Raw genomic sequence first — 19,092 nt, forward strand, 5'->3', positions numbered from 1 at the left:
CGACAATTTTGAAAAAAAAACACATTATTTTTTACTTTTTGTTATAATAAATATCCCCCAAAAATATCTAAAAAAACATATTTTTCCCTCAGTTTAGGCCGATACGTATTCTACATATTTTTGGTAAAAGAAGATCTGTGGCGGCTAGTGGTATATTTGGGGGGGGGGGGCAGTAAACAATGCACTACTAACCCCCCCTCCATGGCTTGGTCAGTCACACAGCTGTCAGGTCAGGCTCAGTACAATATTCACACCGGGGACTGTTGCTCCTCTCTGCCCATACTTGGCTCTGATCAGCAGCTCCTCCTCTGTACAGCTCCGTGGCCAAAAAACTCTCCAGAAGCTCCAGAGCCCGGCGCCATAACATCCCCACCCTCCTCCTTCCTCCTCCCTCCACCTCCTAGGCCAATGGACTCTTTTCTCCTTTCGGTCTCAGGACCGCTGTCTTCTTCTTTCGGTCTCAGGAGAATCAGTGTGACAATAGTAAATATTCATTCGCTATTGTCACACAACTGGGTGGGCTCAGGGTGCAGTGCTCTGCCACCCCCAAGCCCTCCCTTTTCTGAAGCCTATTAGAGCCTCTGGCTCTAATTACATGCTTAAAAAAATAAAACATTGGAATCCATGCTTCTGGCACCCTGAATGTAGATTAGGGGGCCAGGCGCATGGATAGGGGAGGCGGTGCCCATGCGCCCCTAATGGACGTGCCGCCACTGCTTCTGATATTGCCCTCCATTCCATCTTTGCAGCTCAGAGCCTTCAGAAACCACTTTACAAATAACAACTTTCTCAAAGGCATAGGTACTGAACACCCATGTGGCTATATCTAGACTCGTTAATACGATCATTGTGTTATGAGGAAGTAAAGGGCAATTTGGGAAGACTCCAGATTGCACTAGAGGGTCAGATGGTAAAACAAAATGTAAAACCTGAAAGTATTTAGTCTCTGTTCACTAATAAGGTTTACACAATCCTTTATGCATGCATGCTTGCTTTAAAATAAACATGTCATAAAACTAGACCATTCAAACTGAACATATGATAAAAAAAAAACATAAAAAGATGTTACCCTTTGGAAAACTTTTTAGAAAAAGGATTAGTAGATTCAGAGGTATAGACAACTGAAGTCATATGCAAAGCTCAGATGTTATAGGTGGATTCAGTGACCAGTAAGGGAGCTTGGAAGGTGGGCAGCGAGAAGCCTCCCCTCCTTCTTCCCCCGCCACCGGGCCAATCACAATGCGCAATGTGATTTGCGCATGCACCGTAGGGAACCGACTGTGAAGCCTCAAGGCTTCACGGTAGGTTTCCCTTAGCCGAGATGTCGGCTGCAGTACCCAAGAGCCAATTGAAAAACCTGCTCAGGTGAAGACACCGCTGGATTCGTGGACAGGTAATTATGGTGTTATGCAATGGTGTTATGCAATTTATCAATTATATTTATTATTTTTATATCACCTTGTACAACGTTTATTACTGTCCAGAACAACACTTGTTAATAAGCATAAAAATGTACTGAACTAGCTGGGACACAAGAAGCAACAACCACTGATGATGGAATATGGTGATGGACCCTGAACAAATTGATTACTACCATTTCAGATTGACCCATCCTCACTAATTGCTGCATCTGTCATGGCTGCCCCTTGTGCTCTTGCTCTCTCCAAATTGGTTTATCCTGAAACAGAAGAATCCAAGTTTAAAGATGAGGAAGGTGTCAAGATAGAAAAAGGGTACATTTTACTTGTTTAATTCATATTCCTAAAAACTTTTGTATGATTCACAAATATCAACACGTCTTTAAGCTACTTCACCAGCATGATAATTGTTACATATTAAGACCCAAACTAAATTGACAGGTGCCGCTCAAGGCTCCACCGGGTCCCCTTATGTAGCAACTGCTTGGAATGCAGACAAGAACAGATGGAAAAGGGAAAAGCCCTGGAAGCCACACATCTCTGCAAAACTTTATAGGAAATTGTATGACAGCCACAACCCAGGATCCAACCAAGCCATGCCCCCAATGCATTTCACTATCCCAGTGGAGCTTAGTCATGGGGATAAGGATCCCATGCATGGGTGGAAATAAATGCATCACTGGCTGCCATTTATTTAAGAAAAATAAGTATCAGGTGAACATTAGCCTTACACTGGAATGACAAAGCATGAAAGCGGACCTCCACCCTGAAGTGGAAGGTCTGCTCATCTGTTCCCTCCCACCCTCCGGTGCCACAATTGGCACCTTTCAGGGGGGAGGGGGTGCAGATACCTGGATAATGCAGGTATCTGCACCCACTTCCGGGACAAGCTAGCCACAGCTAGCCGCAGATGCCCCGCCCCCCGTTGTGTTCTGGGAAACGCACAGTTCCCAGGACACAGCGGGGACCAGTGGAGAGGCGCAATGCAATGCTTCACTTGCCGATTCCCTGACAGAGGATGGCGGCGGGGGCAGCCGAGAGACGAGCGATTGATCGTCATCTGCCGCCGACATCGCTGGACCCTGGGACAGGTAAGTGTCCATTTATTAAAAGTCAGCAGCTGCAATATTTGTAGCTGCTGGCTTTTAATATTTTTTTTAAAGGTGCAGCTCCTCTTTAAAAAGGTGATGTGCAAATGCAAAAAGAAAATATATAACATCCAAAAAATGCCAAAGCATACAGAGGATAAATATGGGCACTAAAAAAAACAGTGATGGCAAACAATGAAAAAATTATAAAAATGAATATGTGTCCAAAAGGAAATAAGCCCAAAATTTGCTTGAAAACAAAAAAGAAAGAAGGGGAAAGAAAAATGCTCCCAAAAGCATAGGATATGGAGTCGAAATAGTCATTTCAAAAACTTGCATTGATTTTATTACTAAACTTATAAACAACACCTAAACTGGGATAAATGGACTCCTTACAAGAGTGCACTCTAATACAATAATATACAGTATCTCAAAAAAGTGAGTACACCCCTCACATTTTTGTAAATATTTTATTATATCTTTTCATGTGACAACACTGAAAAAATGACACTTTGCTACAATGTAAAGTAAAGAGTGTACAGCTTGTATAACAGTGTAAATTTTCTGTCCCCTCAAAATAACTCAGCACACAGCCAATGATGTCTAAACCACTGGCAACAAAAGTGAGTACAACCCTAAGTCCAAATTGGGCCCAAAGTGTCAATATTGTGTGTGGCCACCATTATTTTTCAGCATTACCTTAACCCTCTTGGGCATGTAGCTCACCAGAGCTTCACAGGTTGCCACTGGAGTCCTCTTCCACTCCTCCATGACAACATCATGGAGCTGGTGGATGTTAGAGACCTTGCTCTCCTCCACCTTCCATTTGCATATGCCCCACAGATGCTCAATAGGGTTAAGGTCTGGGGACATACTTGGCCAGTTCATCATCTTTACTCTCAGCTTCTTTAGCAAGGCAGTGGTCGCCTTGGAGGTAGGTGTGTTTGAGGTCCTTATCATGTTGGAATACTGCCCTGCGGCCCAGTCTCCGAAGGGAGGGGATCATGCTCTGCTTCAGTATGTCACAGTGCATTTTGGCATTCATGGTTCCCTCAATGAACTGTAGCTCCCCAGTGCCCGCAGCACTCATGCAGTCCCAGACCATGACATTCCCCCCACCATGCTTGACTGTAGGCAAGACACACTTGTCTTTGTACTCCTCACCTGGTTGCTGCCACACACGCTTGACACTATCTGAACCAAATAAGTTTATCTTGGTCTTATCAGACCACCACAGGACATGGTTCCAGTAATCTATATCCTTAGTCTGCTTGTCTTCAGTAAACTGTATGCAGGCTTTCTTGTGCATCATCTTTAGAAGAGGCTTCCTTCTGGGATGACAGCCATGCAGACCAATTTGATGCAGTGTGTGCCATATGGTTTGAGCACTGACAGGCTGACCCCCACCCCTTCAACCTCTGCAGCTATGCTGGCAGCACTCATACATCTATTTCCCAAAGACAACCTCTGGATATGACGCTGAGCACGTGCACTCAACCTGTTTGGTCAACCATAACATGGCCTGTTATGAGTGGAACCTGTCCTGTTAAACCACTGTATGGTCTTGGCCACCATGCTGCAGCTCAGTTTCAGGGTCTTGCCAATCTTCTTATAGCCTAGGCCAGTGATAGCAAACCTTGGCACCCCAGATGTTTTGGAACTACATTTCCCATGATGCTCATGCACTCTGCAATGTAGTGGAGCATCATGGGAAATGTAGTTCCAAAACATCTGGGGTGCCAAGGTTCGCCATCACTGGCCTAGGCCATCTTTATGTAGAGCAACAATTCTTTTTTTCAGATCCTCAGAGAGGTTTTTGCCATGAGGTGCCATGTTGAACTTCCAGTGACGAGTATGAGAGAGTGAGAGCGATAACACCAAATTTAACACACCTGCTCCCCATTCACACATGAGACATTGTAACACTAATGAGTTACACTGGGGAGGGAAAATGGCTAATTGGCCCTTTTCACTTAAGGGTGTACTCACTTTTGTTGTCAGCGGTGGCTGTGTGTTGAGTTATTTTGAGGGGACAGCAAATTTCCACTGTTATACAAGCTGTACGCTGTTTACATTGCAGCAAAGTGTCATTACTTTAGTGTTGTCACATGAAAAGATATAATAAAATATTTACAAAAATGTGAGGGGTGTACTCACTTTTGTGAGATACTGTATATGTTATATTTACTTCATACATTTTTCCTATCTATTGTTGTATTAAAGTGTAGTATTGTAAAAAAGTCCATTTAACCCAGTTTTGGTGTTGTTTTTAAGTTTGATAATAAAATCAGAAGGACTTTTTTGGACTCCATATCCTGAGCTTTAGGGAGGATTTTTATATCCCCCTTTTTTATGAGCTGCTTTTGGGGCTTATACCCTTCTGGACACATATTTGTTTTTATTATTTTTTCATTGTTCACCATCACTTTATTTTAGTGCCCATATTTATCTTCTGTATGATTTGATATTTTTTGGACATTATATATTTTCTTTTTGCATTTGCACATCAGCTTTTTCATGCTGTGTCATCCCAGCGTAAGGCTGATTTTCACCTGATACCTATTTTTCTTAATTAAATGGCAGCTGATGATGCATTTATTTCCCCCTATGCATGGGATCCTTATTCCCATGACTAAGCTCCATATGAGGAGTGAAACGGATTGGGGGGGGCGTGGCCTGGTTGGAGCCCAGGCTGAGGCTGACTTATACTTTTCCCTTTTCCATTAATTGTTACATTTTGTTGCACATTTTTTAGCTTAAAGTAACAAACATTATGTAAGAATGAAGACAGTAAAATCTGTGAAGTATCTACTTAGAAAATACAGGCCTATATGAAGAAAACAATATCACAACAGAAGTAGATCATGACTCTTCATTACATTACATGCTTCCATTAGGAAATTACTGCTACTGCTATTAAATTACTGCTACTGCTATTATCTGTCGTAGTGCCTACAAAATGTTCATTCCTTAGTGCTTTATACAGAAAATGCAATAAGAACCCATACTCATAATGTAGAACATAGTGGAAGACAAATGGAGTCATGTGTTGTTCACAATAGATGCGATTTCATGGAGTTTGATGGTTTTTTAGAACACAGGAAAACTCCATGTTGGTTTAAAATTCTATTCATGTCAATGGAGTTCATTCTCACCATTGAGGTGTTTTAGGGCATTTAGAAAATATCCTACTTGCTGCCGTTTAGGTGTGTTCCCTTTAAGAATAATATTTAAGGGGAAGCAAGCCTATATATTTTTTATATATTATAAGATACCACATCCCAAAATAGTCAAGAAATAGAACAACCCTACCTACAGAAGCTACAGGACTTTGGAGGCACTATACATCACAACTTGATAAAAAAAAACATATATATATTTATTTATAATGGTAAACAGCAATAAATTCCATAATATGTATATATAAAAAGAAATCTGTTGTCTGAAATTACTCTAGGCACCACATCCCCAAGTGAAAAAAATGAGTGAGGAGGTAAGAAATGGGGCTTTAAAGGTGCCACACACGAAATATAGTTTAAAAATCTATTTTTACTGTAATCATTAAAAAAATGTAAAAAATATTTTCCATAATATATGTATATAGAGTGCTACTCATCACATACATATGCAAAATGTACAGGATTTCTCCCAAATACCCCAATACTGGGTAATTTAGTGTAAATATTCAGATGCATATTACATCCCCATTGTGCTTTTTTTAAATAGGTATCGGGGTACAAATTCTCAACACGTTTCTTGGGTCTGCTCCCACTTCTCATGACAAAATGGGAGATATTATTATTATTATTATTCACGATTTATATAGCGCCAACAATTTATACAGCGCTTTACAATGTTTAGGGGGGGCAACACAATACGATACAATACAGTACAATACAAAAGGTACAGGAGGGCCCTGAGATATATATCTTAAGAACAGCAAGAATTTTACGAAGACATTTATGAATGTGCATATTGAAAGCAAAACAATGTCCCTAGTGGTAGACATGTCAGCCATCAAGAGGAGGCGCGTGGTCAAAGAGTCGGTGAGGGGGAAGTAGTCACAGGTAACCTAATGGTATAGTCCCACTTTTTGACAGACCTGATTGCTCCTAAGCCCTTGTACACACGGTCGGAGATTGCGACAACCAAATCCGACGGATTCTGTCCGTCGGATTTTGTCCGATGGATTGTGTCCGAAACTGTTGCATACACACGTAGTTGTTGGAAAATCCGATCGTTCAGAACGTGATGATGTTATTTCGTTACGACGGGACTACGTTCAGGCTAGTAGCCAATAGCTTTGATGTAGGAATTTGATCTGAGCATGCGTGGCACTTTGTCCGATCGGAATTCTCTACACATGATCGGAGTATGTCCGATCGGACCAGTTTGTCGGAAAATATTTCCAACAAGTTGAAAAATTGGGTCCGACGGATATTCCGACGGAAACAGTCTGATGCATACCACACACAGTCGGATTATCCGTCAAAACGGTCCGATAGGACACATTCCGTCGGAATCTCCGACCGTGTGTACAAGGGCTTAGGCATCCACATAGACAGGAGACTATAGCAGTGTGCTTCCTGCAGTTTGGGTTTATAAATAGGTTGTCTGAAGACAGATTGCCCAGTTCAGCTTCGAAGGCAACATGTGAGAGAACCAAAACAGGGAGCTGAGAAAGGCGTGAGTAGAACATCAAAGAAACTGTAGCCATCAGAGGTCTAGATGTGAACTGTGCACCAACATTTGGGATGGTTTACGAAAAGAATAACTGGTGCTCACCTAGCAAAGTAAATGTTCACTTTGCAAAGTGAATGTTGGTAAATACGGTGATGTTATGTTTGAATACTCAAGCATGTTTTGAGGAAATTAACAGATTTTTGGGTATTCAAAGTGAACACAGCTTCACCTCAATCATCAAACTCACACTTTACTAGGTAAAGGTAAACTAGGTATTTTGAAATCCATGTTCGTCATAAGATACAACAAAACAGAATAATTTAGTAAAATAGTGAATGAAGACCTCCAAAATCACATCTCAGTTCATCTCAAACTGCATAAAAGCATCCATTCAATCACACACGATATTGCTTGCAGTTACATCTGGTATGAATGAGTCCGAAAGGATGTACCTTTTATATTTTTAAATCTAATAGGAAGTCTGTTATCATTTGTGTGTATAATATATATTTTCTATATACTCTGAAAGAAATAAAGTCAGCACAACTATAAATAATAAAAAGCATAATAAAGGTAGAAAGTTCAAGACATGCTTATAAACTTTTAATCTTTCTCTTAAATTCTGATTTCACTCTGCCTAAAGGGAAGAAAGAACCATACTAGAAGCTGCCAGCAATGGGGCCTCTACCTCTGTGGGACTAGTTGCCAATATTGCTGCCAATCTGATTGCATTCATGGCCTTGCTTGAATTTGTCAACTCTGCTTTTTCCTGGATTGGAGGAATGGTGAACTATCCTAAACTTACTCTACAGGTAAGTCAACACTCACAATGGTATCTCTTTTATATTGTCTGACACAATTCACTTGCAGTAAGGTATGCTGTTTTTAGTGTCCATAATTTAGATACTGTTCACAGCACCAGTAAAAGAGCTACTTTAACCACTTCAGCCTGGGAAGTAATTACCCACTTCCTAACCAGGCCATTTTTTGCAATATGGCACTGTGTCGCTTTAGCTGACAATTGCACGGTCATGCAACAATTTATGTCCTTTTTTCCCACAAATCGAGCTTTCCTTTGGTGGTATTTGATCACGTCTGCCTATTTTTTGTGCTATAAACAAAAAAAGAGTGACAATTAAAAAAAAAAAAAATTGATTTTTTACTTTTTGCTATAATAAATATCCAAAGAAAAAAGTAAATAAATGTCTTCCTCAGTTTAACTGAATGTGTATTCTTCTACATATTTTATTAGCGTATTTTAGCGTATATTGATTGGTTTGCGCAAAAGTTATCTACAAAATAGGGAAAATATTTTTGGCATTTTTTATATTTTTTATAAGTAATGATGTTAATCTGCTATTTTTAGCGGGACTGTGACATTGCGGCGGACAGATCCAACACTTTTGACACTTTTTTGGGACCAGGCCATTTTTTTCGATATGACACTGTGTCGCTTTAGCTGACAATTACGCGGTCATGCAACGTTGTATTAACACAAAATTTATGTCCCTTTTTTCCCACAAATAGAGCTTTCTTTTGGTGGTATTTGATCACCTATTGATTGGTTTGTGCAAAAGTTATCACGTCCACAAAATAGAGAATATATTTTTGCCATTTTTTTTTACATTTTTTATAAGTAATGAAGATTTTTAGCGGGACTACGACATTGCGGTGGACAGATCCAACACTTTTGACACTTTTTTGGGACCAGTGACATTTATACAGTGATCAGTGCTGTAAAAAGGTTATAAAAATTTTCCCTAGGGAAAAATAAATGTTCCCTAAAGAGGTGCTTTCTAGCTGTGGGGGGAGTGGACTAGAGAGAAATTGCTGTTTCTGATCACTAGGAACAGACAATCTCACTCTGTACTCCCCTGACAAAACAGGGATCTGCTTTGTTTACACTGGCAGATCCCCGTTCTACCTTTCTGGGGAGCGATCATGGGTGGCTGACAGACATCGAGTCCCGGACCCGCTGATTGGCAGTCCAAGTGGATTGTGCTCCAGGGCCTTCAAAAGTGTAAAAGGTAGTCAAGAAGTTAGATGTGTAACTTCTGCTCCTAGAACACGGGATGGTGCTCCCTGCATGTTGGGCCTCTCTAAGTGGCTAGGCAGTGAAAAAGTCCCACACATGTGGTATCGTAATACTCAGGAAGAGTAGCAGATTGTATTTTGGGGTGTCATTTGTGGTATACACATGCCATGTGAGAGAAATAACCTATTACAATGAAAATTATTGAGATTAATTCAACATTTTTAATAGACTTCAGCAATTAACATAAATTATGTAATTTTGTTTAGTTGTTTGTTCAGAATTGTGATCTCTATTTTTATTCTCAGTTTATCCTGAATTTTTTAGCTCTAATACATAGCTTGTGTATGTATCATTTTGTTCTATGTAACGTAATCTGTAGAAAGTAGGGCCCGAAAGTGACTCAAGCCCAGGGGCCCCCACCACCCCAAGTCCTACCCTGTGTACCAGGGTACCAGGGTGTCAGATCTCATCCTTAGATGCATTATAAGCTCTGCGGGCAGTATCTGTGATCCCATCTAATTGAATGTGTTTGCCCTAAAGATCTACAATGGTGTTCTTGTTTCTAATCAAACTTAGAAAAATAGCTCACAATAAGCACTTACTAAAATATAAGATAGCATCCCTATATGTTTTTGTTGCCACAAATGAAACATTGCTTTACTTCTGAGATTTACTTAACATGTATCTTTCCCAGCTGATTCTATCCTACATATTCATGCCTGTGGCCTTCATGATGGGGGTACAGTGGGATGAGGCTGGCCCAGTTGGTGAGATGCTGGGAACAAAGATCATTCTGAATGAGTTTGTGGCATATAGACGACTGGCTGATTACAAAGCTAAACGGCTTGAAGGCGCTGATGAATGGTTAGGCGACTCCAGGCAGTGGATAACGGTAAGTATACAACTGTGGTGAAACCATATTTTAAATATATATGTAATATGTAAATCTGCTAAATAAATAAAAATAGACAAAAAATAATCTTCCTAAATAGAGAAAAGTGAAAATGTGTGAAAAGGTTGTTAAAAATTCAGACTCCATGCTTTTATAAATTTGGTAGGTTTGGTAGAGACTGCTTTATGCCAGAAAGCAGAGTGTTCAGGTGATCACTTCTGTTTGAGTTTTGGTGGCAGTCTTTGGGGATGTCAGCATTTCCTATTATTATTATTATTATACAGGATTTATATATAGAGCCAACAGTTTTTACAGCGTTTTACAACATGATGGTAGACAGAACAGTTACAATACAATTCAATACAAGAGGAATCAGAGAATCCTGCTTGTTTATCCTCCCTGGCGGTATGATTATTTCAATTATTTTGCATGTAAATTTGGCGTTTTATATTGTAGTCCTGTAATTCTTAGGAATAACTCACTTAAATCTGTCCAAACCAGAGTCTAACAGACATCCCCGGTATGATAAAGTTTGAAAAATGAAATCATAAATTATAATATAATAAATAACTATAAATAATTATACCAAATAATAATATAACAATATATGCAAAGATGGGGGAATTTTTGGGACTTTAAATGAAGCACAAATAAGTGCCTCCATCCTGGTAATCAGTACGTATAAAAAGGGAAGTTTGGGACTTTAAATGAAGCACTTGGATAGTGGAGATAGGTTTGAACCATGTTTAATTATTCATTCACTATTCCATAAAGAAACTATAATAAATAGATCAAATTCATAATATGTATAGGCATCAATACAATAAAAACATGATATATTGTATAAACATATAGCAGCAACTGCATGTATTGATGCCTATACATTTTGATGTATTTATTATAGTTTCTTTATCGAATAGTGAATGAATAATTAAACATGGTTAAAACGTATCTCCACTATCCAAGTGCTTCATTTAAAGTCCCAAACTTCCCTTTTTATACGTAATAATATAACAATAATAAAAATTATTCAATAATGTAATCAAATCAAAAACACTGACATTTGCTCAGTTGCAGAATTGTCGCTGTCATTACTTTTCAGTATTTGATGACGGATCTCCCCACAAATCGCTATCACTCAATTCTGCGAGTGATTCCAATTTATTATCATTGTTTTCTATTCTATTCTATTCACATTTTTGATGTAAAGGGACAGTTTTGGTTGCTATGGACAATCTCCAGTTTCCAGGCATAAAGAACAGATTTTATAATATAAAACTACATGCAGGGCACTGGACAGACCACTAGGGACAAAGGGGATGTGAAATGATTACATACATAATGTAAGATTACATTATACTGCATGTATACTGTGTGTTTCACTTTTTGAATTTGGCGCCGATCCCCATCACAGCGCTCGCAGGGAACGGAGATCGGCTCCGTGATGAATCGAGTGGAGGACAAGCCGCTCGTACAGCGGGGGGACATCGCTGGATCCAAGGGAGAAGGTAAGTAAACCTCCTCCTGCATTCAGCGATGCGGTCCCGAGTCTGGCTCGGGGTCACCGCTTTTGGTATAAAACTTTCACCCTGAGCCAGACTCGGGAATACCGCCAGGGAGGTTAAAGAGGGATTCCACCCAAAAAAAAAATTAAAAGCCAGCAGCTATAAATACTACAGCTGCTGACTTTTAATAAATGGATACTCACCTGTCCTGGGTTCCAGAGATGCCGGCAGCCGAGGCCGATCGATCGGCCCTCGGCTGCTGCCGCCACCATTCTAGGTGAGGGAATCAGGAAGTGAAGCGAATCGGCTTCACTTCCCGGTTCCCTACTGCGCATGCGCGAGTCGCGCAGCGCAATAGGAAATCTCTGCGCTGTCTCTGAGACCCGTGTGTGTCCCAGCAGACAGCGCGGCAGGGCAGGAAATGGGTGTAAACGGGAGTCTATGCCCGGAAGTGGGTGTAAATACCTGTCTTTGACAGGTATCTCCACCCCCCTCCCCCCTGAAAGGTGCCAATTGTGACACCGGAGGGGGGAAGGGATCCGATCAGCAGAGGTTCCACTTTAGGGTGGAACCCCGCTTTAAGCTTACAATCTAAAATGAAGGGTCAAGTGATATAGAGGTAATAACTGTGGAGGGTGAGCTCATGGAGAAAGTGGAAATACAGTTGTTAGGTTGAGGTGGGATAGGCTTCTCTGAAGAGAGGGAATCACCTAGATCACCTAAAAGTGAACAGAGTAGAAATAGCCGGACAGATTTGGGTAGGGAGTTCCATAGGATGGGAAAGGCTTAGAAAAAGTCCTGGAGGCAAGCATGCGAGAAGGTGACAAATGGGCTAGAGAGCAGGAGGGCTTGCGTAAAGTAAAGGAAAACTATTTGGTTGGTATTTTGAGACCATGTTAGTGATTTAGCTGGGGGCCAAATTGTGGATGGCTTTTTTTATTTATTATTTAATTACTGCAGTCCTTAATGCTGGGAACGGAGGCAGGCTTTCCGATCATGTGAATGCTGTATTTGACTGAGAAAAAGAGAAAATCTTTTCTCTGTTGAAACGCAGATCAGTGGTCAGATTTGAACCTAGTAGCTCTCCCTCACTTTGTGTCACTATGCCCTATGTTGGCATGGTGTCCACCATAGCATCTGCAGTGGCAAGGCAGTGTAGGACTGTCCAGAAGAGGGATTACTTTGACGCAGCTGGTCAGCTTAAACATGTATTGCAATATACTGTATGTGAACTAAATATCCCTGTTTTTCATTGCATAGTTTTCTGCAAAGAGTTTATCGCAGTGTGCAGAGGGTCTATCCAGATTTTGCTGTAATTGGCTGCCCCAGTGGTCACATGAATAAAAACTACTAATCATAAACAATGACCGGGAACTGTCCATGACAGCTTGGCCACTGTGCTGGGAGTGCACAGTGAGCATGCATTTAGCACAGAAGAGATTTCCCATGGATGCATATGTGCAGCAGCTCAGCGTTAAGGCCCAACAGATTTCCACTGAAGATGTGCCTATGACTGTCAGGAATTGGATAATACATTGAGGCCCCTGAACAGCATGGTGTATATTATGAGAATGGGAATTTAACCTTTACATGTGGGGGATTATAAGAATTTTGTTACTTACAGTCAGGAAAATAATTATTTGATCCCCTGCAGATTTTGTAAGTTTGCCCACTTACAAACAAATGGAGGGTCTATAATTTTTTTCATAGGTGTATTTTAAATGATATAAACAGAATATCAACCAAAAATCCGGAAAAAAACACATTATACGTGTTGTTCTTAATTGAGTTGCAGTTCAGTGAGTAAACTAAGTATTTGATCCCCAAGCAAAACATGACTTAGTACTTGGTGGAGAAACCCTTGATGGCAAGCAGTAGCACAGAGGTAAGACATTTCTTGTAGCTGGTTACCAGGTTTGCACACAGAGATTTTTGTCCACTCTTCTTTACAGATCTTCTCTAAATCCTTAAGGTATCTTGGCTGTTGCTTGGCAACTCAAAGTTTCAGCTCCCTCCGTAAATTTTCTGGAGGATTAGGGTCTGGAGACTGGCTAGGCCACTCCAGGACCTTAATGTAATTCTTGAGCCACTGCCTTGTTTCCTTGGTGCTATGTTTTGGGTCATTGTCATGCTGGAAGATCCATCCATGACTCATCTTCAGTGTTCTGGCTGAGGGAAGAAGGTTCTCATCCAATATTTTGCAATACATGGTCCCGTCCACCTTCCCCTCAATGCGGCAAAGTTGGCCTGCACCATTAGCAGAGAAATAGCCCAAAAACATATTGTTTCCACCTCCCTGCTTGACTGTAGGGATGTGTTCTTAGGGTCGTAATCAGCATTTTTCTTTGCCCAAACACGTTGTGTCAAGTTAATGCCAAAGAGCTCAATTCTAGTCTGACCAAAGCACTTTCTCCCAATCCTTCTCTGAATCATTTAGATGTTCATTGGCAAATTCAGATGGGTCTGTACATGTGCTTTCTTGAGGAGGGAGACCTTGTGAGCGCTACAGGGTTTCAATTCATGGCAGTGCATTGTGTTACCAATGTTTTTTTTTGGTGACGGTGGTCCAAAATGCCTTGAGATCATCCACAAGTTCCTCCCATGTAGTTCTGGGCTGATCCTTCACTTTTCTCATAATCATCCTTACCGCATGAGGCGAAATCTTGCATGGAGCTCCAGATTGAGAGAGATTGATGGTTATTTTGTATTTCTTCCATTTGCGAATAATCGCTTCATCAGTTGTCTACTTCTCACCAAGCTTCTTGCTGATGGTCTTCTAGCCCATTCCAGCCTTATGCAGGTCTACAATCTTGTCCCTGACATCCTTTGACAGCTCTTTGGTCTTGCCCATGATGGAGGCAGAATTGTTGTTGGTTGGTAGAAGATCAAATACTTATTTTAGTTACTGAACTGCAAATTAATTTATGACATTTGTACCATGTGTATTTTCTGGATTTTTGGTTGATATTCTACCTCTGCCATTTAAACATATGATAACAATTATAGACCCTTCATTTCTTTGTAAGTGGGCAAACTTACAAAATCTGCAGGGAATCAAATAATTATTTACCCCACTGTAACAATATAGTAACATTTTAGCCCAGATAACAGGGGCCCTAAACATTTTCTATATTGAGCTGAAAAGCTATGTACAATGTAAGGAAATACATCATTTATCAGCTGGAAAACAGCTGAGGATGCAAAGACAAAGGCCCCTTTTCACACATTATGTCCGTATTTCATCCATCCGTTTGCGGATGAAATACGGACATACATGCATTCCTATGGGATAGCGGGTGTCTGGGGATAAACATCCACAGACACCCGCTATCCTCCACCTCCGCTATTGTCCGATTCTGCAGATGGAGGAAAATCCTATTTTTCTATCCATCTGCAGAGCGGATCGGATGAACACGGACAGGCGGTCCGTGCTCATCCGATCCCCATAGAGGAGAGCGGAGAGCTGACAGGGCGGTCCCTGCACAATGTGCGGAGACAGCCCTGTCCGGCGCTGCCTCAGCGGGGACAACGGAGCGATCCCCGCTGAGCAAGTGGATCATCACGGGGCGGATCATTACTGATCCGTCCCGTGTGAAAGGGGCCTAAGGGAGAGCCTCATGAAGTCCTAAAAACCCAGTCTGATGTGTCTGCTCTAAATGATTTGAGCCCCATCACACATAGTTGTGGCATCAATATGACTTCGCAATCTACATGTTTATCCTGAGTGAATGACTAAAAAAGTACTGATTCAAAAGACAGTCAGGCAACTAGCATCTTCACAAAGAAGTCATCAGTGACAGCCTCCATATTTATAGGTTAATAAAAGAATTGTATATTGAAATTGTATTTATTAATAATGGCATAAACGTGTCTTTTTGTTTTACAGGAGAGAGCGGAGGTCATCACTACCTTTGCCTTATGTGGATTTGCCAATATTAGCTCCATTGGCATCATGTTAGGAGGATTATGTAAGGATACATTCTTGTAAAAGTCATGCTGAATCAATATCCCAAAGATTTATTTTTTGATCTACAAAAGCAGTAGTACCTTAGCATGCCATCAAAATTATTATATATTTTTTGCATCACACAGCTACCATGGCACCTCAACGGAAAAGCGATCTATCCAAGGTTGTGGTGAGGGCTCTGATGACTGGAGCGTGTGTCTCATTTGTCAATGCTTGTATTGCAGGTAGGTTAAGTCTTCTGATGATGGTGGTAGGTTTTAAGTATGATATAGGAAAAATTTGAAGGGGAGCCTGCTTTTTTTATAGATATAAACTTTCTGTTTTTAGATTTATTTTTTTATTCCTGTGACCCCACTCAGAAGATTTTCCCTCGCATCCTGTCATTGGGACACTGTACAAGTAATAGGGGGTGTGGGTGTCACAGAAGTAGTAAGGCACACACAACAATTTAAAGAAATGTGTGATATCCCATCCTTAGTAAAAAAAAAAATGAAAATTTTCTATCAATTTCTGCCCTGACAGCAGGGGTCAAGTCCTTGGGAAAAAAGTGTGGGAACTCCCACCCGAGATCCACTCCCCCACCAAAAAAAAGATATGCTCATATGCATATATATTTCACAGAAAATACAGAAAAACAGAAAACACCCATGCACAGTGCCCATCAGTGCAGCCTCACCAGTGCTGCCTCACCAGTGCAGACAGTTCCCATCAGTGCAGCCTGATCAGTGCCCATGGAATGTGCGGGGTCAGCAGGGGGTGTGTCAGGGTCTGGGTCTGTGTTAAAGCTAGGTACTTACTTTCCTTGCATTGCCTCTTTGGAGGGGGTGATAAATCTCAGTCACTTCTTCTCTTCTTTGCCACTCCTCAAGCTAGCGCCCGGTCACAGCCCACAACTGTTCAGGTCATGTGTGACATGCTGGCTGCCTCTGAGGCTCCTGGGAGGTGAGAGTTGTAGTCTGTTGCGCTGCTGAATTCCTCCCACCGCCAGGAACTTCAGTGAGGCCAGACTACAACTCCCAGAGTGCAGCGCAGCAGCAGCCAGCCAATCGGTGGCTAGTACTGTATAACACAGTCACACGTCACAGCCTGGGAAAACTAAGGTAACAAACAGCGTCGCGGCCGTAAGGTAGGCGGCCTGGGGGGAGATTTCCCCCCTACACCCCTGCTCAGCCCGCCCCTGGACGCCATCCTTCACTATGCGGCGATGCTGGGAATCGCCGCTTAGTGAAGGATCGGCTCGGGTCTTTTGACTCTAGTCCTGCAAAGGGAACGGCGTTCCTGCTGTGAAAAAAGTGCAGGGACGCCGTTCCCACGCGTTCCCGCAGGACTCGAGCCCTGCCTGACAGGAAGTACACGTAAATCTCAATAAGGAAGCCAGTAGCAATGAAAAACGATCAGAGGCTCTAAGCCATTTTATTAAAAGAAAATTAAATAGTTTTGGGAGGCTGGGCTAATGAGCATATACAGAGATTCACCATGTGGTGTAATATATTGATTTGTAAGAGCTGAGAGTTGAAAATATAGATAATAATTTACCTCTTTGAATGTATTACAAGTGCTGCATGTTAGAGTTGGGGGTTTCCATCAATAATACCAGAATACAATATTTGTCTTTGGGTACGTTTCATCTTCTATAGCTGGCAAATGGCCAAGCATCAACACTGCTTAGACCTAGGGAAAATGAAGCTAGCTGGCCAGGAACTATAGATCTGTTAGATACCCCTGCCACCTAGAACACATTTCCAGCATACAGGGCATGTTTTTGCCAAGGCCCCATTTCGCTAGAAAAGAAGTCAGGCGGCTATTGACTGGCTAATGTTCTCCTGTTAAAATATTTTTTTTTCAATTATTAGTAATCTATGCACGTATTTACTTTATTAGACACAGATATTATTCCTGAAACAATTAGAATTTTTTTTTTCTTTTGAGCACCTGACCCTGAAGCATTCACAAAATTACTTTCGCTCTTATTTTAATTATTGAAAAATAACAAACCCATTTTTTTTTTTTCAGGAATTTTACATACCGAAAGAAATGTAAATTGTGTGGACTTCTTTGGCACCCCTGAGGCTTTTCAAAATAGATCGTATAACCTTTATTTCTGCTGTCGAGAAATTTATGCAGGGTAAGTGTGCCTATTATCTCAAATGGATGTTACAGTGATGAATACATCCTTATCGGGGTAAATATACTGCTGGAAAACAGTTTTTAATATTGTATCTGTGAGCATTGTTTAAAAAAAATATTCTTAGCATATGGCAATCAATATAAATTAAAAAATTTTTGTTGTTGAACTTTTCAATTTTAATTTCCTTGTTTCTTTTCTTAATACAGGTCATATGAAAACAGAACACTATCATTTACAAATGAATGGGCAAATTTAGACCTTGTAACACAATGTTGTAGGTTTTACAACAATACGATGTGCACTGGTTTATAAAACAGATGCAGCGTTTTACACTGAATTACAGACTTTTTTTCATTGATGGACAAACATTCTTTGCAGTTAATGATTGGGAATGACCAACTTTGATGACGGATGTCTATGAAAGCCAATGAAGATTAATTCTACCAGTCCCTCAAAAAGCATGCACTGCAAACAGTACTTCACCTAGTTATGTATAAAACAACATTCAATTTCTGTGTATTTATATTCTATGTAAATGTATACATTTTAGACTCCTTGGATGTATTGGGGCAGTGGTGTACCTAGCACACCCCCCAAAAAAATAACTGGCTTAAAGAAATAAAGTGGAAAATAGTGGATGTGGTCAAAATGCTATAACATAGTTAAACTGGATATAAACCCACTCTCATCCTTTCTAAGCTACTGCAATATTGGTTATCTAGAAGGATATACATGCCTCCTGCATGTATACTTATCTGTCAAATGTCTCCCCTCTGTCTGCTATGACCCGAAAAACTGCAGATTTTGTGGGTGGATCTGTTTTCCAGGGCTCAGTGGGTGGAGTCGTGATGTCAGGAGAATCCCCACCCACCTCTACACTCCCCTTATCAACATGCATTTTCTCCTGTGTATTTCTTACACTGAACTTCTGCTATGATCACTAACATCACTAACAACGTCAAAACCCGGAAAAGTCCCCACATGACTTCAGCATGCCAAATCATGCTGAGGCCTGGAACAGCCAATCCTTGCAGAGCTGCTGAAGAAAGGAGTGGGGGTGGGAATTAAAAAATAATGCATGTCTTAGGCTAGTGCACGAGATGTGTAAATCAGCTGTCACTCACAACAAGGGGGAAGAACGGACAAAGATTTCACAGTTTATCCATTTTATTTCACTGAAAAAAATATATGAGGATTGCTCAGAGATGGATTAACTCTTTGTGGCAAGACTGGGCACAGCTGATCTGAAATCCCATACTCTATATTGTGCCAGACAAAAAAAAAAAAAAGTTTTCAGGTTTACATCCACTTTAAAGAACACCTAAGCCTGCTCCCTGCATGCTCAACATATATTTGCCACATTCTTCTTGTCTTCA

At 40.9% G+C, this 19,092-nt stretch overlaps 1 protein-coding gene across 1 annotated transcript in view; it reads left to right on the forward strand.

Moving 5' to 3' along the window:
• Nucleotides 1–18,352, forward strand: part of SLC28A1 (solute carrier family 28 member 1) — a 119,517-nt gene extending 101,165 nt beyond the window's left edge. Inside the window, exons 12-18 of the mRNA XM_077472832.1 lie at nt 1,603–1,733; nt 7,833–8,001; nt 9,919–10,116; nt 15,508–15,589; nt 15,714–15,812; nt 17,602–17,713; nt 17,923–18,352. Of these exons, the coding sequence (XP_077328958.1) occupies nt 1,603–1,733; nt 7,833–8,001; nt 9,919–10,116; nt 15,508–15,589; nt 15,714–15,812; nt 17,602–17,713; nt 17,923–18,028 (897 nt within the window). The 3' untranslated portion in view covers nt 18,029–18,352. The remainder of the gene's footprint in view (nt 1–1,602; nt 1,734–7,832; nt 8,002–9,918; nt 10,117–15,507; nt 15,590–15,713; nt 15,813–17,601; nt 17,714–17,922) is intronic.
• The last annotated feature ends 740 nt before the right edge of the window (nt 18,353–19,092 follow it).

Source organism: Lithobates pipiens, unplaced genomic scaffold (assembly GCF_037356315.1).
Source record: "Lithobates pipiens isolate NorthernLeopardFrog02 unplaced genomic scaffold, aLitPip1_a1.2 Scaffold_8, whole genome shotgun sequence".
Taxonomy (NCBI): Eukaryota; Metazoa; Chordata; class Amphibia; order Anura; family Ranidae; genus Lithobates; species Lithobates pipiens.